Here is a 22,149-nt window from a genome sequence, read left to right on the forward strand (position 1 = left end):
GCCAGGATTCAAACTAGGCTGTGAAAACATGTAAGGTCTCCAGAATGCTGTACTCAGTAAACATTCATTTATTTCCTGCCAGCAGGTGCAGTGGGGCCCCATGGGGAGGGCACTGGTGTTCTAACAGGAGCGAGAAAACGAAGGAGGCCTGGCTTAAGCCCAGACATTTGAAGAAGGCCCCAGGCAGGGAAAGGAAAGGAGAGGCCAGGCCCACACTGTCCCCACCCTGCCCCCACGTCTCCAGCAACACAAGGCAGCCAGTGGACCGTGAACCATTTATTTCCAAACTATAAAGAAACCTGCTCTCTGAGAAAAGACACTGCCCAGGTGATGAGGCTCCAGCCTCTCGAGGTCCAAAACCCAGTCCAAACCCAGTCCCCTTAGAAAGCTGCTGTGCCTTGGAAATGAGTCTCGGCTGTCAGAGCCTGGGAAGTGGTTGGGAAGAAGCAGCCCACTCCCCTCTCCTGCTGCGATTCCAGTGCAGCTTGGGCCCAGCTCTGGCCAGTCCCAGGCTGGCCTGGTGCTCGCCCCTTGTGTGACCAGGCTCTGAAGGGAGGGGCAAGAGTCACGAGTCCCTGGCTTGGCCCCACCACCTGGTGACTCCCGTCCACAGCTCCCAGCTACCATGAAGAGCCCCGGGGGCTTGAGCACAGTGAGTGCTGGCAGCAGGCTGGGGAGTGGCCTGCTTCTAAGCCATTTGCCCTGGCCGGTCACTGCTGCCCCTGGGCCACAAAGTACTCCTCCTCCTCATTGTCACCTTCCTCCCGCTGGCTGCTCCGGAGCAGCAGCTCCAGGTCGGGGCTGGAGCCCAGCCCCTTCAAGGCCTTGGGGCCACCATCACCTTGGGATAGAGAGAGATCACAGTTACAGGCCCAGTCGTGGTGTTCTTGGTTTGCTCTGATTTGCATGTGTGCTGAGTCACCCAGGCCCCACCCACCCACTCTGGAGATGACCCCCACATCTTCCTAGAAGAGTGACGGCAGCAGAGCCACCGGGCACACTTCCTGCATCAGAATCACTAAGAGTCACAGGGAGAAGAACAGAAAACAGAGGCTTCTGGAAGGGACTCCGGGTTACCTCTGGAATGCAGGGCTTTGAGGGCAACATGGAGGGATATTCCCGAGAGGCAGAGGGCGAAGCCCAGCCAGTTCAGGAGGCTGATCTGATCGCCCAGCAGATGAGCTGCCAACAGCAAAGTGCAGACTTCCTGGGGGCAGAGAAGCAGGAGGGAGCATGATCGACAGGCAGATCTGGCTGCTTCACCAGGAGGGTGGAAGGTGGGGGCATTAGGTACACTCAGGTGGGCAGATCAAGATCTGCCTGAAATCCTGGGCCCAGGCAGGCAGAGGTCAGGGGACCCGGCCGGCTTGCGGCGCTGTCCTGCCAGCCTCCCTCTGTGAGATGCAACAAAGGAGGTGCTTCTCATGGAATTCTGTCAGGAATAAAAGAGGCAAACCAGATCCCAGGCTGGGGACCAGGGTGTCCAGATCGCGCCTTATCCACAAGGATAAAGGATGGCTGCTTCAGAAGGCAGCCACAGAAGAGAGCCCTGAGCCTCCGTGTGAGAATGCTGTGTTACCCCGGACTGAAGACACACCTGGTCCCGGGGCTCGCTATAAACAGAGACTCCAAACGGGACTGGCAAGGCCGTTCATCCAAGAACCACAGCCATGCCTCAGCATGCGGCTGGCCGCCAGAAGACCCTCGGAGAGGCCTACATTTCTGGGTTTAGGCAACACTGCTTCAGTATTGGTGTGTGCCTGGCCAAAGAGAAAAGTCCCTTCCTGCCCCTGAACAGGGAGGACTGTTGAAATGTGTGGGAGAGAGAGGGAGAAGTGAGAAGAGGTGTGAGAGGGAAGGACAGGCCTGCGAGGCAGAGGTACAGCGAGGCTGGCCACAGGGGCGCTTGCTCAGGGTCTCACTAGCCCTGGCCGTGGCCTTGGAGGACACCGCCAGTCAATCACGGAACTCTTTCCTGATGAGTCCGGATAGGGGCTGTTCAACCTGTGGCTCCAGGCCACTGCCCAGTGCCAGAGTTGGCAGTCAAGGTAAAATGTGAATGCGCTCCAGGCCTAGCAGAGTCAGAGCTGGCTTTGAGGCCCCTGCTGTGCCCTTGGGGAGGGGCGGCTCTCTAACTGTGTCCCTGTCTGTGGGATGGGAGTGGTCATACCCTCTCACAGGGCTGTGGTCAAGACGGAAGGAGGGGCCAGCACAGCACTCAGCAAAGTGCCTGGCACCTAATGGGGCACTTCCGTCTCTTCTCTGCAGGGCCCTGGGGTGCAGGAGCTCGGACTGAAGCTGCTGGTGAGAAATCCCTGGGGGCTCCCTCTCTAAAGACAGGACTGGCATCACGCCCGAGTCTGTACCTTAAAAATGCCAGCAATGGAGAGAGTGAGGCTGGAGGTTCTGGAGACCAGGAGGAACTCAGAGAAGCCCAAACCAAAGGCGAGAATCCCGCCAAGGAAGAGGCTCCCAAGTACCCGCAGGAGCAGCCCTGTGTCCTGGAAACGGAAGATTTTCTCAGATGTGGACAAATGGAGACCTGAAAGCAATAGGGAGAGAGAGTGGGAGGCCGGGTCCTGGGCTGCCTCGGCCAGCCCAATGCCAACCACACAAGATCTTCCATTGTAGTAGTGAGTCCTTACTGAGACCTGCTGACTGTCTGCAGCCCAGAGAAAAAGCATGGGAGGTATAAAGTGATCCCACGCAGATGGCCTGAGACCTGGGGAAACCAGGGAAGCAGTGATGGCTGCCAGAGAGCCTGGGGGCAATACAAGCCAGATCCTAGCAGGATGATGGGGATCCTAGCGGGATGACGGGATACTAGCGGGATGACGGGATCCTAGCGGGATGATGGCGATCCTAGCGGGATGATGGAGATCCTAGCGGGATGATGGAGATCCTAGCGGGATGATGGAGATCCTAGCGGGATGATGCGGATCCTAGTGGAATGATGGGGAGGGCTCATCTGAGCCTCCGGGGTAAAGTAGAGGGGGGTGGCCCTGCATGGAAAGACGGATGGAAGTGCCCTGCACCTTTGGACGGTATTCCCTTACTGGTCTGTGGGGAGGGGCTCATGGCTGCTGACTTCCTGGGGTCTTTGGAGCTGTGGTAACTACTGGGCTAAAGAAGGCAGGGCAGCCACCAAGTGAGGAAAGACCAACAGTGCCCCGGCCCACTCAGGGAGCTCCTTGGTCTACATTGCAGCCAGTTCACCTACAAACAAGGACAAAATTCTATCCCTACAAATGTTCATTTTAATCTAGGTCTTGCTAGTACAGAGCTGTGGGACTTGGGCTGAGATGTGTCCCCTTTCTGGACCTCAGTTTCCTTACTGATAAAATGAGAGGCCTGGGACCAGACTGGTATTTCTCCAACCCGCGGTATCACTTGAACATTTCCCAAAAAGAAAATGCAAACACATGGCCCCTTGCTCCAGAAACACAGGCATGCACCGCCCCCCCACCCCAAATTTAGCTTAGACTTTTGGAGGAGTCATGGTCCCTCCAACACTGTCCATCCGGGAGAATGACTCCCGGCGTCCCTCCCACAGGCAAGTCCTCGTGGTGTATTAGCACAGGGTGAAAGGGGGCCTGGAACTGGGCACAAGAGACAACTGTGGTAGCTGGAACCTGATGAGTATTTTGAGATTTTTGGAGGGAAGCACCAAAGAAATGCCGAGTGACGGTCCCCCCAGGCAAAACAGCCTCACAGTGTAGGACATCTTGTTTGGTGCTGGGCTCAGCAGAACTGCAAAGGCGTTGGCAAATTGAAGGGAATTCGGGGAAGAGCAACATAAGTAATGAAGGCGCTTGGGGGATTAATTTACCAGAAAAGATTAAAGGAGCGAAATCCATGCAGCTTTGCTAAGTGACGACTACCAGGGGCTTTCAGATGAGGTTTTGCAGAGATGGGGCATGGTGTAAACACCCGGGAGGGGAGGGAGAGTGTGGCATTTGGTACAAGGGGGCATAATGAAGGAATGGGGAGAGATTTTAAAGAGGGAAAAAAAAACGAGGCCCTGAACAGAAGTTTCCTGGACAACGGGGCTTCAGAATAATTTTCTTGGGGAGGTTCAAGACGCTTCACTGCTTGAAACTTAAATGGATGTGGGACAGAATTTTCTGTAATGACCCTGAGGGCATTACAGAGGGGACTCTGGGAGGAAGGATAAACAGAAAGGGGACAAAGGCTAATCCCAAAACATCAAAGAAAGGAAGGTGGCGCCACACCTCCCAGCCTACACAGTTCTCCAGGGCTCTCCTCATCCCTGGACGACAGTGGAGGAACAACTGACCATGTCCCCAGGCTCCTGTGTCATCACATCCTGGTCTTCAGCCCCCAGCTCTGGAAGCCCACCCTCTGCTGATCCTGCGTGGCCCACACTCCCTGAACACACATCCCCATGTTATATGCTTGGACACGGCTGAACCTCCTATTCCTACTTCCAAGATGCCTTGCTCCCTGCAGCCTGCCAAAATCCCACTCACCCTCCAAAACCACGGCCTGGGAAGCCTTTCTGACTTGCCTGATTACTCCAGCATCTTGGAACAACCCTGATTCCCCACTCCTTAGAGGCAGGATAGAGTGGTTAAGAGTAGGGCTGGACCACTTGGAGCCAGGCTGCTGGCTTCAAATTCTGGCTCATTTATGAGCTATGGGACCTTGGGCAAGTTATCTTTACTTCTCTGTGCCTCACTTTGTTCTACCTGCAAAATGGGCGATAATAATAGTACTGCCACACCGGGTTTTTGGAAGGATGAAATGAGTTCCTATGTTTAAGAAGATCAGAACAGCCCTGGTGCACTTTCAGGGCTCTGTGCACACTTACTGTTACTGTTCCCTGAATTTTATATGTGCTTTCTCTGTAGCATTTATCATGCTGGACTCCAGCCATTTTGTTTGTATCTGTCTGGACCCCAAACCATGCACTTCCAGGGGAGGGACTGCATCTTTGATCTCAATAATCTCTGCAGCTACCACTGTGTTGGGCTCAGGGCAAGGATCTGTGGTCTGCTGCACTGAGGTGCCCTCAAAAGGGAAGGCCCAACGTACCTTCAAATATAGCAAAGAGAGGGAAAAGCCCCAGGAACATGAGTGGCTGCAGGTGGAACATGGTGTCGATGGGATTCTGGAGGCCTGCAGGGCAGGGGACGGGCACCATCAGGTCTGGTCCGGCCCTGCCCTGCCTCCGCCCTGCCTGTGCCGGGGTTCCTCTCTCTGGAGGATGAGTGGCACATGCTCACCAAGTTCAGCCTTCTGCAGGAGCATCTGGGTGAGGGTCCAGCGAATGCCACCGATGAACGAGGCCCCCAGCACCAAGGCGAAACCCTCCATGTTGAACTGTGTGGACTTGTAGGTGAACATGAAGAGACCACCGGCGATGAGGAGGACCACCAGGACCAGTGCCGCACGCTGGTAGGATGGGGAGCAGTGGCAGCTAACTCGGGGGTATTGAGGGTCAAGGGTTCATCACATTTGGAGCCTGGGGTCAGCAGCCATCTTGGCTGCCCCTGGGGCAAGAAATCCTTCCACCCTTCAGCTCCATCCCAGGGGGTCCTGGACAGTCCTTGCCCACCAATGTCAGCATGTAGGGCTGACGGTCAGCTGGTATGCCAACAGCCCTGCTTGCTCTGCCACACTGACGGCTGTCCTAGGCCCCCAAGTGGTCCCACCTCCTCCCTGGGCCTAACACACAGGGCTACTGCCTCCCACAGCAGGGTGCTTCCTAGACCCGGCTCTGCTGGGACCCTCATCCTGCAGTGCTCTCACCTTTGGTCATTACCCTGCCACACTGGTTTCTAAATATTCTGAATATTGCCCGTGTCTAGGTCCCTTCTCAGAAAGGGATCTACTGCCACCTGGACTGGGCTTGTCTCCTCTGTCACACAGCAGGACGAGCCACTGCTCGGACTCCCACTTTATTCTTAGCACCTGTGGGGGCAGGAAGGACACAAGAGACGCTGGGGCCTCACCAGCTCCTCCAGCTTGAAGATCAGAGAGAAGATCAAGATGAAGAGGACAGCTGAGGATTTGGTCATTGTGTACCTGGAAGCAAAATTACCCACAATGCACTGCTGGAGCCCAGGGCTCAGACCCATCACCGAGAAAGGAGCAGGAGCACAAATCACTGAGCGAAATGACCAAACAGAGCTGGGCTAAGTCATCTGAGTGATAAGCGACCTTTCATCAGAAGGAATCTCTGACTAAGAGGCCTCTGGTTATCACCAGAGAGAAGAGGTTACAGGTCTGACATTGAGCTCTTTGAGTCCTGTTCTTTACCTAACCCTTGGCAGAGCCCAGGAGCGGGAAGGAAGGATGAGAAGTAGGAGGACAAGAAGGCAGGAACAGTGCTCTCTGAAGCAAAACACCAGAGGGAAGAAGAAACTCTTGTGTAGCCCCCAGGCCACATAGGGCTCTACTGCGGCTGCGTGTTCCACCCACCAGTGGCTGCCTGTCTGTGGCCTTGCAGCCTGCCCTCCCCTGCTCTGATGATGGGGTTCTGGGTGAGCTCCCTGGCTTCCCCACGCTGCTGGGCAGGTGGGCACAGCATCCCCTCTGCACTGGGCTTACGGAAGAGGCTGGCGACTTCCCGGAGAGCTGCTGGGTGCCAGGGAGAGGCTGAGAGAGCAAGGGCTGGTCCCAGAGTGGTGGAGTGGCTGGCCTGGCAGCCGGGTATGCAGACACCCCGCTGGACAGACAGAGAGCTTCAGCCTGAAGGGAGGCAGCAGGGCATGGCCAGTACTCACAGCGAGACGGTGACATAGAGGAAGCTCCAGTTGGACAAGCCCACGTCAAGCGCTGTCGCCAGAGCTGTGAAGACAAAGGCACCCACAGGACAGTGTGGGAGGTCCACACTATGCTGGGGTGGGCTGGTACCCTGAGGCACCTGAATGTCCCCCACTTCTGAACCATCCCAGTGCCTCCTGTGGGGCCCTCGGGCCTTCTTTTCCACCAGCAACTAAAGGATTAATATCTGGCCCCCAAAGGCGGGGGGCTGCTCTAGCATTAGGGCTGGGGCCCATTCCGACTGGCCGGGCCCGTGTGGTTTCCACAAACACTCTAGCGAGCCCCCTGAGCAGAGGTATTAACCCGATCTGGTTGATCCCTTACTGGAAACCCTTTTCCCTCAGGATGGAACACAAACTCCTCCACAGGGAACCCGGCCTCCAGGACGTGACCCCTGCCCACCCTCTCAGTTCTCATTTTTCCCACTTCCTCTGGCCAGCAGCGGGTTCGCAGTATCCTGAAACACTTTGAGTTCCCTTCCAGACCCCAGAGCTGGCACTAAATCTCCCTCGGGCCACGAGGGCCCCTCCTCCCACGGCCAACCAGTCCCATGCATCCTTCAGGGCTCTGCCTACTCAGCACCTGGCCTAGGAAATCTTCCTCTACCAGCCATGGGCCCCGGCCTTGGGTTGGTCCCCCTCCCTGGGCTCCGTAGTGCCCTCCACGTCCATGTCACAGCCCTGCGAGGGCAGGGACCCTGTCTGCTCACCACTTATCTCCAGGCCTGAGGGCTGCACTCCAGGCTGGGTGTCTGCTGCCGGGCGAGGGAGCTGCGGGGCCGCGGGTGCAGAGGGGGTTTTGTGGGTGTGTGGTGGGGCAGTGGGAAGGCACGCAGTGCGCAAGAGGCAGCAGCGTAGGTGGAGGGAGGCCAGGCCAAGACGGCAGAGGAGGAACAGTGCAGGAAGAGGGGAGGGACTCGGCTTCCAGACATGCGGGTGTCTCTCTTGTTCTCATCCTATCGTTCCCCAGCCCCTCTTCCTGCCCTGCCCTCACTGAGGTCCCCCACCTACCTGTGGGAGCCACTCTTCTGAGGTAGTCGGCCCAGCTCAGCACCACACGGGCCCTGTGGCTGGAGCACTGAACCAGCGCCCTGGACAGGGCGGAGAAGAGGAAGATCACGGCCAGGTGCAGCATCGTCATGAAGAGGGGGAAATGGAAGCTCTGTATGGAGCCCAAAGCAGACACCCCGGCTCGGTTTAGACAGCCTGCCCCCAACCGGCTCCCTCTTCCTCTTCGCCCCTCTGCTGGAGGGGGGCTCATTCGGTGGTTCATGAGGACCTTGCTATCTGCGTAGGGCCCTTAGTTACGGTATCATCACTTGGAATGACAGACTCTTAGGTCACAAAGACAGGTGGCAGCCAAGGGGCTCAATCCTAGCCTGGTGCTGTCTCCACCATTTCAACACACCTGTGAGCTAGCTGCCCAGCCTTCCTCACAGCCTATGCCCAGATGAGAGCCACTGCAGCCCACTACGTTGTATCACTTATTAAAATATTCAAATACTTCTCTAGTGGGGTAAATAGCTGCTGCTTGAGCCCCAGTTTCCCCAGCTCATCCCTTCACACCCCCCGCTCTCCTTGGTTTCCCCGGATCCAAATACTGAAGGGGAACTCTGGCACGGCGGGCTTGGAGGGCCCTGTTCCAGCCCAGCTGTGACTGGCTTCCAGTTAGACTGGTTGAAGTTTGTGCCTTCCTGTTAAACATGAAGGGCACCGTAGCCATGGCTCCAGCCACCTTCATCCCAGCGCCCCGCCCCAGCGAGGCCTCCTGATACCTTTGTCAGCCATTTGTTGTAGAAAGTGATGCCGATGGAGAAGCAGTAGTAGAGAAGCACCAGCCCCAGGGTCAACACCGCCTTCCACACAAAAGCCACATCGAGGGCCCACCTCCCCATTCGTGGCGGCTGCAGCACCCAAGCTCCTGAGTCAGCGGGGGCAGGCACCCCTCTTGAATACAACGTGCAGGAAGAGCCGGTGGAGTTAGACCACAGCTTTCACCAAGAACGTCTCCTGGCTGGAGGAGCTCTCTGCAGCTCCATGATTTGCAACCATCAGCGGAGCCCCAGGCAGAGTCCTCACCTAAGGGGCTGGTGGCTGGTGCTGACTCTTCCCATGGTTAACTGGATGCAGCGCTCACAGGTCCCGAGGTCTGCTGCTGGGGAAAAAGGGCCGCTCTGGAGCCTCAGGCAGAGACTGTGCTTCTCATAGCCATGGGTGCCTCTGAAAGCTGCATGACTCAGGGCTCTGGAGGGGCTGCCCACAACAGCACAGGCAGTCCCAGAGACCCATGTCGTGTCTGCTGTCTTGTCACCTCAAGCTATTCTCCATGAACTGCCACCAAAGTGACCTTTTAAAACACAAATCTGATTATGTCAGGCCACTGCTTAAAACTCTTCAGCAGCTTCCAGTGCTTTTCTGATAAAGACCAGGACCCTTCTTTGGGCTCCCATGGCCTGATCTGGCCCTGTTGGTCTTTCCAGTCTCAGCCACAGGCTCTCCAGGACCTGGCCCTACCGGGCGCCTTTCAGCTCCCCAAACACACCAGCTTTCTTCCCGTTGTCTGAAGGAAATGAACGAACACTGCACCCACCCTTCAGTCCTTCATCAATCCTATCTTCAGCTCAGAGGTCACTTCTTCAGGGACCCCCGCCCCATCCCCTCAATCAGTCCCCTGAGATACATGTGGCTTTCACGGCTCTCCTACTTCTCTTTCATAGCACTTGTGCAGGGTGTGATTTGAGTAATGTCTGTGTCCCCTAAGAGGCTATGAGTGGCACAAAGATAGGGACCAGTAAGACCACACTGGCCTTACGCACACCTGACATACTTTAAGTTCTCCGTCTGGTTTGATGACTGACAGAGATCAGGCATGCGATTTTCAGGGGACTGGTCTGGTCTTTAGGGGTTAAAAATGGAGAAGGAAACACTCTAACGGCTGGAACACTGTAAGACCAGGCTGTAACCACTACTCCCTGGAAGCAGAGCCTGCCTTCTGGTATTGCCAAATGAAACCACTCCTAGCCTCCCTGTCAATCCAGCCAACCCTGATGAGTGCCCAGAGCACGCCAGGTAGAACTGTCTGCGCCTGGAGGAGTCCCAGGTCCAGCGTCATGTGATGATACCTGCTGCTTCATCTGGGTGCCCCCCCAACCACAGCTCCTCCTTTGAGACATTCCCATCCTATTGAAACGCCACCTTCTTCTCAAAGCCTTCCTAGGCTTCAAGATCAGACACATTCTCCATCTCCCACCCCACCATTTCTGAAGGGAGTGGTTACATTCTGTTCTGCACTCTGGAACTCATGTTACTATTTCCCCTCCCTGGGGCAAACAGGGAGCTGGCTGTGTCCAAATGAATCTCTGGGGCTACAGTTGTCTTCAGAGGAGCTTTGGAAACCTGTGGCGGTATTATGGGGATACGCTCCTGGAGTTCAGTAAGCAGGGATAAAGAAGGGGCATTCCACATAGCCAATTACTGCTCTGCATCCTGCACGACTTTGACATTCATATAGGTGAAAGATTAGCTTATAATTATCTGAACCTAGAATGTAACTCTGTTTACATGTAAACACAGTACAGTGTTTCCATGGTTCTGCTGTGAACTAACACTTCCAAGAATAAGATGCCTGTGTACAATGAAGGGAGACTGAAAATGGTCAAAATTGGTCTCAAAATGGCACCAAAAGTTCCCATTCTGGAAAAACCACATCATCTCCAGCAATGGCACTAGTGGTTTTCAAGGTGCGACACAACACGGCTGTGTCAGTCTGCGTCTGTGGCCATCACTCTCCTAGAGGGTGCACATAGAAGGGACAGCTTCACTGCAACTTCCAGCACTATTGTGTCCAGAAACTTACATATTGAAACATACTTTGTTTTACTATCAATTACTTTCCTTTTATGCTATAGGGCATGGTTGATTTATTTATTTTTATTTTATTTTATTATTTTTTTGAGACGAAGTTTCACTCCTGTTGCCCAGGCTGGAGTGCAATGGTATAATCTCAGCTCACCACAAGCTCCACCTCCCAGGTTCAAGCAATTCTCTTGCCTCAGGCTCCCAAGTAGCTGGGATTGATTACAGGCATGCACCACCACGCCTGGCTAATTTTTTATATTTTTAGTAGAGACGGGGTTTCTCCATGTTGGTCAGGCTGGTCTCGAACTCCCAACCTCAGGTGATCCGCCCGCCTTGCCTCCCAAAGTGCTGGGATTACAGGCGTGAGCCACCGCGCCCGGCCGCATTGTTGATTTTTAAAAAATTATGTGTAGGCAGTTTTTATTAATCATATGTTTCATTTTAGGGTAATAAAAGGGACTGTTACAAAATATTTGTAATAAAAAAGAGATGTCAGATCCAATGAGTTGAGACTCCTACCTGACCTAATGCATTCTCATTCCTTCAAATGCCTTCTGTAAGCTGACGTCTTCCCAATATATGCCCCAGCTCTGATTCATGTGAACTCCAGAAGAATATCCAATGCCTACCTAACCTCTTCTTCCCTTAGATATCTAATATCAGGCATCTTACTCACATCTAGAGTGTCTGAAACTGACTCGTGTTTTCCACACCCCCCTTTCATCCAAGCCTGCTCCTCTTCCTACTTCCCATCCCAGCAAATGGCTCCACTACTCTCCTACTTGCTCAGGCCAAAAGCCTTAGGCTCACCTGATTCCTCTCTTCCCCTCAGCCCACATTCAATCAATAAATACCGTCAGCTCTATCTTCGGAAATATCCCAAATATAAGTACATGTCCTGAACTCCACCACTACCATCTCAGCCACCATCCTCTCCCCAAATGACTGCAGGAGTCTCCTACACGGTTCTCTCTACTTCTCCTGCAACCACCACCATCAGGCTCCTCCAACAAAGCGGGCGCATGGGTGTCAAACATACGTCTACAGATCTCAAGACCCACACTCTTTCCTCTACACCAGGGTTTCTCAACCTGGGCATTACTGCTGTTTGGGGACAGATAATTCTTTGTGAGAAGACCCATCCTCTACATGGCAGGATGTTTAGCAACATCTCTGGCCCATACCCACCAGACACCTGTCACATCCTTCCCCCCATCCCAAGCTGTGATACCCAAGAAATGTCTCTGGACACTGCCATATGTCACCTGGGGATCAAACCTGCTCCCTGTTGAGAACCACTGCTGACCCTGTCCTGTGACAGGCACTCACAGGACATGCTGGCACTAACACAGCTTTCTTCCCAGCACTCTTCCCTCATGGCTCCTCCTGTGGCTTCCAAGCCAGGGAAGTCTGTTCACTCTTCTGTTAACCAACTTCTTGCAGTTCCTGCTTTTGTTGCATTTCCTGCTGCAGCACTGCGACACCCTCCCTCCACTGTTCAAATGCTGACCTTCCTTCACAGACCTGGCCCAGGTCCCCTGCCTCCAGTAAGTCCCTATGGCTACCCCGCCTACAAGAAGCACTGTCTCAAAGTTAACTCATTTTCTTATTGGGATTCAGGTCACCTATGCCCAAACACAAAGCCAAATCTCAGCTAGAAGGGTCCTTGGAGATCATCTAGGCACTTCATGGGCATTTATTAAGCACTCCTGTAGGCCCACCACTGGAGACACAGACATGAAACTGAAAACATCCCCACCCTTATTTCATAAGGGAAACAAGATTTAAAGGAGTAAACAACTCTTTTTGAAATCTCATTTGCTTAGGAAGGAAAGTCCATATTCTGCCCCACTTTCCACAGAGAGCACCTTAGCTGGGGGCAGCAGTCACATCAAGGTAAGGCTGGCTGGTGCATCACTGCCGCACCTGCTTCCCTCCATCTTCCTAACTGTAACTTGGGCAGCATGGTTTAGTGCTTAAGAGTGTGGGCTTTGGAGTCAGAGACCGAGAATCAAATCCTGGTGTCCCTACTCACTACTGTGTGACCCTAAGTTACTTGACCTCTGGACTCAGTTTCTCCAACTGTAAAGGGAGAGACCTCTGGAATCAGTTTCTCCAACTGTAAAGTGGCATCGGGCACAGCATTAAATGCTGGCTCATGGTAGAGGCTTAATCCCCTCCTGGTCCCTTAACAGTGAAACTTCCCCAGAGGACCCTGCACTGCCAGTCCAACTCCTTCACCCCCTGCCCTCACTTCAGCCCATCTCCACTGCTCCAATGAGTCACCACACCCTCCTCCCTGCTGCACCTTCAAAGGCTTAGTCTCTATTCTTTTTGTTGTTGTTGTTGTTGTCTTGAGATGGAGTTTCAAGGCTGGAGTGCAATGGCATGATCTCGGCTCACCGCAACCTCCGCCTCCCAGGTTCAAGTGATTCTCCTGCCTCAGGCTCCCGAGGAGCTGGGATTATAGGCATGCGCCACCATGCCCGGCTAATTTTGTATTTTTAGTGGAGATAGGGTTTCTCCATGTTGGTCAGGCTGGTCTCGAACTCCAGACCTCAGATGATCTGCCCGCCTTGGCCTCCCAAAGTCCTGGGATTACGGGCGTGAGCCACCGTGCTGGGCCAGCTTAGTCTCTATTCTTACCTTACACAATGGATCACTTCCTCCTCCTAAAAAAACCTTCTCTTGGGTGCCACGATACCACATTCTCCTGGTTTTTCTTCTGCTTTTCTGGACTCTTTATTGGTCTTTTTTGCTGGCACCTTCTTGTCAACTCAATCTATAAAAATTGGGTGCCTAAAGCTTGGAACCTGGCTTCTCTTCTCTCTTAAATCTTACCCTACATAATCTCATCCTACCCAATCCACTTGCCAATGATTTCTAAATTCTTTACATCAGCCCTGACCTCTTCTGTATCAGACTCGTATATCTAACTGCCTATTTGGTAGCTGCACTCCAAATATCTAAAACTTAAGATGCCCTAAGAAGATTTCGTAATTATTTCTCACGCTCCCAATCTATCCCAGAGTCATTTAGTAAATGCCAGCATAATTCACTCGGTTACTTAAGCCAAAACCAAAAATCTATGATGAAGTCATCTTTGACCACTTATTTCTGTCATTTCTCAAATCCTGCCCTGTCAGTTCCACTTTCAATACACTTCTTGACCCCTCTACTTCTTTTCCTCTCCATTCCCACTATCACAGTCTAAGCCACAATTATCTTTCACCTTCTGACTGCCACTGGTCTAACTGGTCTCCCTGTTTCCTCTTTCACCCCTAAGGCCTGCAATCTATAAAGCAAGCAGAGAGATGGCACACGAAACAGATCATGCCCTAAGGCTAAGCCCAGCTCCTCAGCCTGGTCCACAAGAAGGCCTCTGCAACCTCATTCTTCTACCACTGGTCTCAGCACCCGCCACAGCGGCCCCCTGCCACGTGTCAAACACATCAAGCCTGTGTCTTTCTTTAATTGCTGCTCTTCCGGCCTTCAGCTCCCTTCCGCAGACCTCCGCTTGGCTGAATACTTTCTCCAATGCCCCACCCCTCCCAATCCTCGTGGCACTTCCCACCTCTGACGTTTCCTTGTTTGCTCACGTGTTTACTGCCCGCCCCAATCCCACGGCGGGAAGCAGCCTCTCAGAGGGCAGAGCCGTGTCCCATTCCGGCCCGGGTCCTGCACCCAGGACGTCGCAGGTGCTCAGGAAATACCAGATGAGCCGGCGTCCGGCAGGTGCCTTGCAGGAAGGCGCTTGGAGACCCCTGCCCCCTCCACAGACGGCGAAACTGAGGCCCGGGGAGGGGCAGGGGCGTGGCGTGCCCCATGTCAACCCGCGCAGAGCCCGGGCGGGGAGCCCGCTTCCCGTCTCCAGCCCCGGCCCCCAAGCCTCTGGGAGTGCGCCGGGAGGCCGGCAGCGCACCCACTCACCTCGGCCCTGGGAGCTCCAGGCCGGAACCTTCCCGCCGGAAGTGCGAGGCCGGATGCCGCCGCCGAACCGCGGCAGGGGCGCTAACTTCCGCCGGAAGCTACCCAGGGGCTGGGCGGAGCCGGGGCGAAAAGGCGGGGCGGGGCGGGGCAGCGCGGGGGCGGGGCGTCTGTTGTGATCGGGTTCTGAGGTGGTCTGGTCCAACCGAGGTACAGCGTAGTTTCGTTCTCCGCGAAGTCCCTCAGGCTCAGGGCACAGCCGTGTAATTGTCTGTGTCTCTCCCGCGCTCAATCAGGGGCTTGCTTTGGAACCCCGGTGCCTGCTACTGTTCTGCATACAGTGAGCATCCAAAAAATGGTAACTTGTTTACTTTTACTGAACAAATTGTTTTTCTTATGTCCAGTCTAGTGCTGGGCAACCATGGAAAGAACCACGAAGATAAGTTATCTCATGGGCTTTTTCTTCTGGGAGCTGGGGCCAGCTGGGGCCATTACAACTTAAAACTTGGGCGATCCAGAAGTAATACGAAACATTTGTGAAATATTTTCTGTATGAAACTTTCTAAGAATTATCTCAACTTCAATAGGTTGAGTAGGGGGAGAGCATCCCAGATAGAGGAAATGGGAGAATCCTAAAGGAGGGTGAGAAAGCTCCAGCCGTGCCTGGGGCTCACAGGTTGTTTATAACTGTGGTGGTTAAAGTAGCCAAGAGGCAGGTTGCAGTGGCCCCAAAATGCCAGCCTAGGGAGTTCCGATTTTCTTCATCTTGCGGGATGGATTAAAAGGGCAGCATTTGCAGTCAAGAACATTAGGCCAGGGCAAGCTAGGGTTGCACATTCAGACCCAGTTTTGTGCCTTTTGCCCTCCTCTAGCCTCCTCCTGGGCTCTCTGGCAGTAAGACCAGCTGCAAACATGGATCCTTACAAGTGACTCAGCTGGGATCCCTGGCCCCTCTGAACAGAAGGCTCAAGGCCAGAGTGTAAGCAGTGTTTTATGTAAACTGCGGCTTTCACCGCCGCCAGCTGGCATCATGCAGGCATTAGTTCATTCAGTGCTTACCAAGCACCTACAATGGTACCCATCACTGCCCAAGGTCTTGGCTTTATTCAGTCCTCAAGGCTTGTATTGCATGCACTTTCTGTGCCTTTTGAAAGAGCTTGTCCTCACACCCTTCTCTCTCAGAGGCAAGAGAAAGTATCTATTTTCATCACCACCCACATTTAAGTCTCCCAGCTACCAAGGCCAAGGTTTGGAGCAACAGCCTAAAACACCAGCTGGAAGGCTGGGCACTAAGCACAGGCAACATACAGGGTAAAGAGCGTGTCTTCTTTGTAAGGCACAAGTACTCGAGCTGTTCCCTGGCTGTGTCCCTGGCAGGGAGAAGAGGGAGGATGTGTTCATGGGGGTGTACAGTATGCCTTACCCTGCTGTACCCGGCAGGGTTGAGCAGAAAACACTTTGTCCCAGTGCAGCAATCTGTGAACACTCTTAACCAGCAGGTGTGTGTCTGTGTGTGTGTATGTGTGGGAGGAGCGAATGATGAGGAGGAAGGGACTCTTGGAAGGTGACTAAGTGCTCCAGCTGGAGCTCTCCAGAGTCTCCCAGACACACAGAGATCAAGTCTTGTCAAGGTGAAATCTTCACCATTGGGCAGGGGGCAAGTACAGACAAACAGCTGTTAACAGGAACCACAGTTTATACATGAAAGAGTATTTATTGAAAACATGGTTACTGACAGGAAGCTCCTGGCTGCTCTCTGGTTACAATCTTGGCTCACAACTGGAAGTGTTACATACTTTTTACTTCCCCTCAATTTTATTTTTCCCCAAGGTTCCATCCTAAGATAGGTAGATCTTATATAAATATATATACACGTCTGTATAAGTATGGCCTATAGTAATGAAAATATATAGTACACTCTTCATTGGGTAGTACCTACCATGCCAGGCCACCAATACTGAATGCCAATGTGCTAACATATGTCCAGGGAGAGAGGCTGTGTGTGTGGTTTACAAGTGCTGCAGCACCAGGGAAGCCCCACTGGCACAGGTGTAGCCTCAGCCGGCCTCAGCCAGCTCCCTGAAATCATGGCCAATGGCAGAAATCATAGCGCTAGGAAGGGAAGGCAAACTTCCTGGGGTCTGGAAGGCCAAAGGAAAGCAAACTGGAGGGGGCTGCAATTCAGGTTAGGGGAGATTTCTCTCTGAGGAAGGAAAAGGTATTAATGTTGGGGGGAGAGGGGTAGAATCTAGTGACCTCACCACAGTCTAGGCCCAGGCCTCAGCTGGGTTTTCCCTGCAGCGTTCCTGGAGACTTAAGAGGGCAGGACTTGGCCAGGAGGTCTTTGACTTGCCGGGATGAGACTGAGTGCTTGCAGGGAGAAATTTCTGTCTGCTCTGATATCTGTATGGGCCAGAGAGATCTGGTGGCTCTAAAGACCAGAGATGTTAGAGCCAACCTCAGAAGCAGCAACATCTTGGCACCATATGAAGCTGGAGTGAGCCCTCATCAAAAAAGACAAAAGCAAAGGCCTCAGGCTTGTACTCAGATCTAAGATACAGGTAGTCACTCCAAGGCTGTCAACACGCCCAGCACACTTGTCCTCTGCAGGCAGCCTTTCCTGGGCCAGCTCTTGCTCACTTGGGGATCCAGCTGATCAGAGAGCAGGCTCAGGAGGAAAAGGTGAGTGGCTGTTGTTAAATCCATTTCAAGAAGCAGTTTCTTGGACTGGAAGGCAAGGGCATCTGCTGTTTGTTCCTCATGGCCCAATCCCAGGCTTCATGGTGATGGAGTGGGCAGAGCACCCTGCCTTCATGACTCTTAGTAGACAAGGACCAAGAGGAAACTCTGGGTGGTCCGAGGTGGGTTTGAGAAATGGCTGGCATTTACTGGCCACCAAAATCACTACAGATTCTGTACAAGCAAAAGACAAGGCACCAGACTGTAAGTGTTTCTCCTGGGCCCAAAATCCCTTCTCCTGGGTACCGTCGTTTCTGGCTCCAGGCTCAGCCATAGTGATAGACAAAGTCATAGCTGCTGGGCTCCTTGGGGATGGGGGGTGGGGCTTCGGGAATCTGGATGTTCTCCAGGTCCAGGAGCCGCAGCTTCATCTCCATGCTCAGCAGGGTGTCCAGGTCACTCTTGGTCAGCTCGCTGGACATGTCCTTCCCCAGAAGGGCACTGAGGCCGTCAATCCAGATGCAGTACTGTGGGGAGCAAGTTGCAAAATGTCACATTGTGACCCCTGGTCAGCAGGAGATCCTGCCAAGGTCTCTTTTCTGATGGGGCTCACAACAGTTCCTTTTGGAACTAATCAGTATAGGCAAAACTGATTTGGAATGATAGCAAAGATAACTTAGGAGGTGATCCTTCACTTTCTCAAGAGATCTGGTTTTTATAAGGGGTTTTATATTACAACTCCTTACAATAATATGAAATAGAACCTAAAAATGCAATGCATGAATACAGCAAAATGAGATCTGAGTACTGGGGCATCATCTACCTGAAGTTACCCCAAAATCAGAAGCGAGAGAAGGGAAATATGTATTAAGTGAAAAGAAGCAAGACACAAACAGAAGTCACTGTGGGATCTCAATTTTGTCTCCCCTCCGGAAAAAAAAAATTAAAAATAATCCAGTCAATACATATTAAAGAGTAAATACTAAAGAAATGGAACTGGTGGGTCTCATGCTAAGAGGGGGTAACCAGGAAGCCTTCTGATCCCACCGCTCCCTGACTCTGCTGCCATTTTCCTTTTTCCACACCGTTGCTCACCTGGTTCCCCACTTGCTTGTTCTTCATTTCCTCTCAACAAAATTCCACTAGCAGCAGCTCAGGCCCTGCCCAAGTGTCTCCTCTTCCAGAAGTCCCACCTCTAGTTCCCAGTGATGGCTCTCAGAGCTCACCAGGCACGTAGGGTCTCAAATGCAATCACTCATTTAATATCTAGTATCTTCCAGTGCTGCAGATGGAACTACAGGGCCCTTGTCAGAAGGACCAGTTCCATCTGGCTTCAAAGTCCACACTGGATCCACTACAACATGTGACCAGGAACCCCTAGGAGGAAGGATCTGTCAAGTTCTCTTGGGTAGCTGACCACAGAGAAACTGAAAAGGGGAGAATTTTCCCAGTCCCAGGTAAATGAGTCATTCCTAGTTGACCTTATCTTTGTAATGACAACCTATGGCTGCTGCTGAAGAGTAATGTGGAGAGCCCAGCTCACAGATAAACAATCCAGAGTGTGACAGATCCTTGGCAGCCACCCAATGCGCCTGGAGGAACCTCAGGTCCAGCGTTATGTGATGATACCTGCTGCTTCATCTGGGTGCCCCTCCAACCACAGCTCCTCCTGAGACATTCCCATCCTATTGAAACGCCACCTTCTTCTCGAAGCCTTCCTAGGCTTCAAGATACACTGCAGCCACCCACCACAGGGGACTTTCCTGTTTTGCTCATTCTTGCCACCAACTGAAGAGTTACAGAAATGGCTCTGTTGTCCAAGGCAGCACCACACTGCTCACCTCATATTTATTAGGTGCAATGAAGTTTAAGGTCTCATCAGGGTCATACAGGATGGAGAAGGCCAATTCCAACACCTCCTAAAGGGGAAAGGGTTTAAATTAGAGCGATGGAACAGCCTGGGGTCTGCACATCAAGATCTTGGCCAAAGTCCTAGTGACTCGGCATCATCACCAAACAAGCTGATTCAGACGAATGTCATCAATGCTCCTAGGCAGCCACAAGTGTGGCTGGAGATGAGGCCCAGCATAAATCAACCTTAACTTACCCATTCCCTGCCCAAGTCACATCAAAGATGTTGTGATATTTTTAAGACTGGAAAAAAGTCATTTTCAACACTCAGAACCCTGGAAGGTCACGATCCATGACTGTAAGTTATCCTAAAAGTTTTTATATTACCAAGATGACTAACAACTTCTATCATGCTGTATTTGGCATAGGAATGTCTTAAAAATTAAAAAACAAAACAAAACACACACACACACAAAACTGGTCACTGTTGCATGATACCAAGGAACTAACTCATTATTTTGAAAGTAAGTACATAAAAGAAGAATCAGCATTTATTCTCGTTTCCTATATAAACTGTACCACTGGGAAACCAATAGTAGATAAGGGCAAGTTTCATGGTTCAGCTCGTAAATGAAAAGCAATGACTGCATCAAAATATCATGAGTTTGGAAACCTTAGTTGACTAATGGAATGAGGCACTGAGCTTCAACAGTCTGCTAATATCACAAAAGGAGAGACCACCAGACATTATGTGCCTCTTGATAGAACATAATACCACTGAAGACATTGGCCAGAAAAAAAGTTAAACCTGAACTGGATCAAACCTCTAGATCCCTCTGCCAATTTACACATCTGGGACAGAGGAACAAGTTAAACTGTACCACGGGGAAACAATCAGCAAAATTCAGATGCTAGGAAACTACCGAACAAGCAATCTGGTTCTTCACCTAATAAACTGCAAAGGAAAAGATGGTGGGGGACGGGGGGCGGGAGAACTTAATGAATTAAGAAACTTAAAAGACCAGTCTTAGACTCTGGTTTAGACAAGATGGGTGTATGTGTGTGTGTGTGTGTGTGTGTCCATATAAATATATATCTGTAGAGAAATTATGACATTTATAAGACAATTGGTAGAAAGTCAATATCAGTGGAATATTTGATCTGAAATAACTACTTTCATTTCCCATTATGTGTGCTAATGGACTGGTGGCAATGTTATACACTATACGATGTACACTAAATATTTACAGATGAAACAGTGTGATACTTGGGATTTTCTTCAAAGCGATAAAGGAGAGAAACAAGTGGATGGGCAGAACTGGCCATGATTGCTGAGTCTGAGTCATGTGTATACAGAGGTTCCATCTATTTTTGTGTATGTTCAAGATTCTTAATAAAACATTCAGGAATAGAGAGGGGAAGACGCCAAGAATGCACCTGGAAAAAACCACCACCAATGGCACTCTCCAAGTATCACTGGGCCAGCTACTCAAACTGGCCTCTCTACTCACCTTGTTCTGTTTCAGAGCACTTTTCTCCTTCATGTGGGGACAATCTTTCCCAGTGACAATGGCCTTAATGTCTGCAACAGGAACTGATAAATAATGAGAATTAGTCTCTGGAAGTTCATGCTGCAAGCTGGTCAGTGCCTGCATCAGTGCTGGAAGGGAGGTACTGGGGCAGATGCATAGGAAGCCTCAGCCCCAAACTCCAAGGGCTGCTGTATGAGCTCAGTGAGGGTGGTGGGGAGGGTGGCCTTGTACTGTTCCCTCCTTCTTGGTCACTCCTGTAGACCCAGCCCAGTGAGGCTGTGTCAAAGCTAATTGAGGGTCACTTCAGGGCTCTTGGATTTATATCCCCAAAGAACAGGACCTTGGTGACTCCCTTCCCCTCTCCTTCACAATAATGGCGATGATGCCATCATCATCGCCAACAGCAGTGGCAGCTGCTAACAGTTATGCTGACTACCTGCCAACCACTCTTCTAAGTGCTTTGCATACATTACTCATGCAATCCTCTTAGGAGGAAAGTGTGGCTATTATTCCCACTTTACAGGAGAAGAAACCAAGGCAGAGGGGAGAACTAACTTGCAATTAATTAGAAGTCAAGTTAATTAGGAGCAAAGCCAGGATTTGAATGTGGGCAGTCTGGCTTCACAGCTTCTCCTCTTAACTACTGCCTTTCGACTTAGTCATGTACCACCCTTTACAATCTACACAACACATTCACACCTGTGAACTCATTATTTCTCCAAACCACCCCACTGAGTAGGCCAGGTAGAGGAAATCGCTGACAGATAAGGAAACAGGTCCAGAGAGGTAACAGGTACAAGCCCAGATGATCAGCTAGAAACAGCTGGACTAGAACTCCTGTCTCCTGACAAGTCCAGCGACCATGACACATCAACAGAGAAATGAACCTACTTTTCTCCTGCAGGGATTCAAATGTCACCTCCCCTTGTGGGTTGTCATCCAAGTCACCATAGTGAAGGACCTTGTGGTTCAGTGCCAACCGGCAGTACCAGAACCGTTCTGGAACACAAGGGAAGCCAAACAGGTGAGCAACGACAGTACTGGGAAAGGCCTGGGCACGAAAGGGGCCATCCAGGCAGGCTCTTCCCGGCACCAAGGATTGCCCCGTCTCCTCTCACCTTGCCTTCGGCGGTTCCCAATCTTTCGGAAGCTGCTGCCCTCACAGAGCCGGTTCAGGCGCTGCTGCTTGATCAGCTCAAGGATCTCGGGCTGGATCTTCTCCCTCAGCTCCCTGGGGCGGACACACACTGGAGTGAGCGGAAGGTCATGGGGACAGTGGAGCCCTGGAAGGAAAGCAGAGCTGGCAGCCACCTCCCCCGCCAGCCTCCCCTGAGACGGAACTTACACAATTGGCGGGGACTGGAAGTCATCCTGACTCATCCTCTCAGACTGGCGCAGTCGTAGAATCTCAGAGTAACTCAGGCTACGCAGTTTGCTCTTGAACTGATCCAAAGAGTTGGGTTTGGAGGGCAAAGCTCGAGTGATTTGCTCTCGGACGACTTGCATAACCTAAG

General features: G+C 52.1%; 2 protein-coding genes across 17 annotated transcripts in view; both read right to left on the reverse strand.

Moving 5' to 3' along the window:
* Window positions 1–261: 261 nt before the first annotated feature.
* On the reverse strand, window positions 262–14,681 carry SLC35C2 (solute carrier family 35 member C2). 11 transcript variants are annotated; one of them, XM_054467568.2, is made up of 11 exons: window positions 14,221–14,602; window positions 8,564–8,940; window positions 7,800–7,879; window positions 7,499–7,559; window positions 6,750–6,813; window positions 5,976–6,048; window positions 5,247–5,415; window positions 5,056–5,139; window positions 2,367–2,542; window positions 1,078–1,207; window positions 262–841 (listed from the first exon to the last, which is right to left on the reverse strand). In XM_054467568.2, the coding sequence occupies exons 6-11, from the start codon at window positions 6,039–6,041 to the stop codon at window positions 711–713; spliced, it is 756 nt and encodes a 251-aa protein (XP_054323543.1). In that variant the 5' UTR covers window positions 6,042–6,048; window positions 6,750–6,813; window positions 7,499–7,559; window positions 7,800–7,879; window positions 8,564–8,940; window positions 14,221–14,602; the 3' UTR covers window positions 262–710. The 11 variants fall into 11 exon arrangements, with proteins under 11 accessions (XP_054323543.1, XP_063515482.1, XP_054323538.1 ...); XM_063659412.1 differs by having other exon boundaries at window positions 6,574–6,813; XM_054467563.2 differs by lacking the exon at window positions 7,499–7,559 and having other exon boundaries at window positions 7,800–7,950; window positions 14,577–14,681.
* Window positions 14,682–16,267: 1,586 nt separating this feature from the next.
* The window catches only part of ELMO2 (engulfment and cell motility 2), a 40,937-nt gene continuing 35,055 nt past the window's right edge, over window positions 16,268–22,149 (reverse strand). For all 6 annotated transcript variants that reach the window (XM_054467285.2, XM_054467288.1, XM_063659099.1 and 3 more), the window contains 6 exons: window positions 21,981–22,144; window positions 21,754–21,866; window positions 21,527–21,634; window positions 20,615–20,697; window positions 19,094–19,171; window positions 16,268–17,779 (listed from right to left, as the gene is read on the reverse strand). In XM_054467285.2, coding sequence (XP_054323260.1) covers window positions 17,579–17,779; window positions 19,094–19,171; window positions 20,615–20,697; window positions 21,527–21,634; window positions 21,754–21,866; window positions 21,981–22,144 — 747 coding nt within the window. In that variant the 3' untranslated portion in view covers window positions 16,268–17,578. The remainder of the gene's footprint in view (window positions 17,780–19,093; window positions 19,172–20,614; window positions 20,698–21,526; window positions 21,635–21,753; window positions 21,867–21,980; window positions 22,145–22,149) is intronic.

This window comes from Pongo pygmaeus, chromosome 21 (genome assembly GCF_028885625.2).
Source record: "Pongo pygmaeus isolate AG05252 chromosome 21, NHGRI_mPonPyg2-v2.0_pri, whole genome shotgun sequence".
NCBI classification, from domain to species: Eukaryota; Metazoa; Chordata; class Mammalia; order Primates; family Hominidae; genus Pongo; species Pongo pygmaeus.

Bases quoted from the DNA above. Each gene is read 5' to 3' on its own strand.
- SLC35C2 (XM_054467563.2), bottom strand. From the start codon at position 8,683: ATGGGGAGGTGGGCCCTCGATGTGGCTTTTGTGTGGAAGGCGGTGTTG. The intron at 7,951-8,563 runs GTATCAGGAGGC...GGCTCCATACAG, and splicing joins ACAACAAATGGCTGACAAAG to AGCTTCCATTTCCCCCTCTT. The intron at 842-1,077 runs GTAACCCGGAGT...CTCTATCCCAAG, and splicing joins CAAAGCCCTGCATTCCAGAG to GTGATGGTGGCCCCAAGGCC.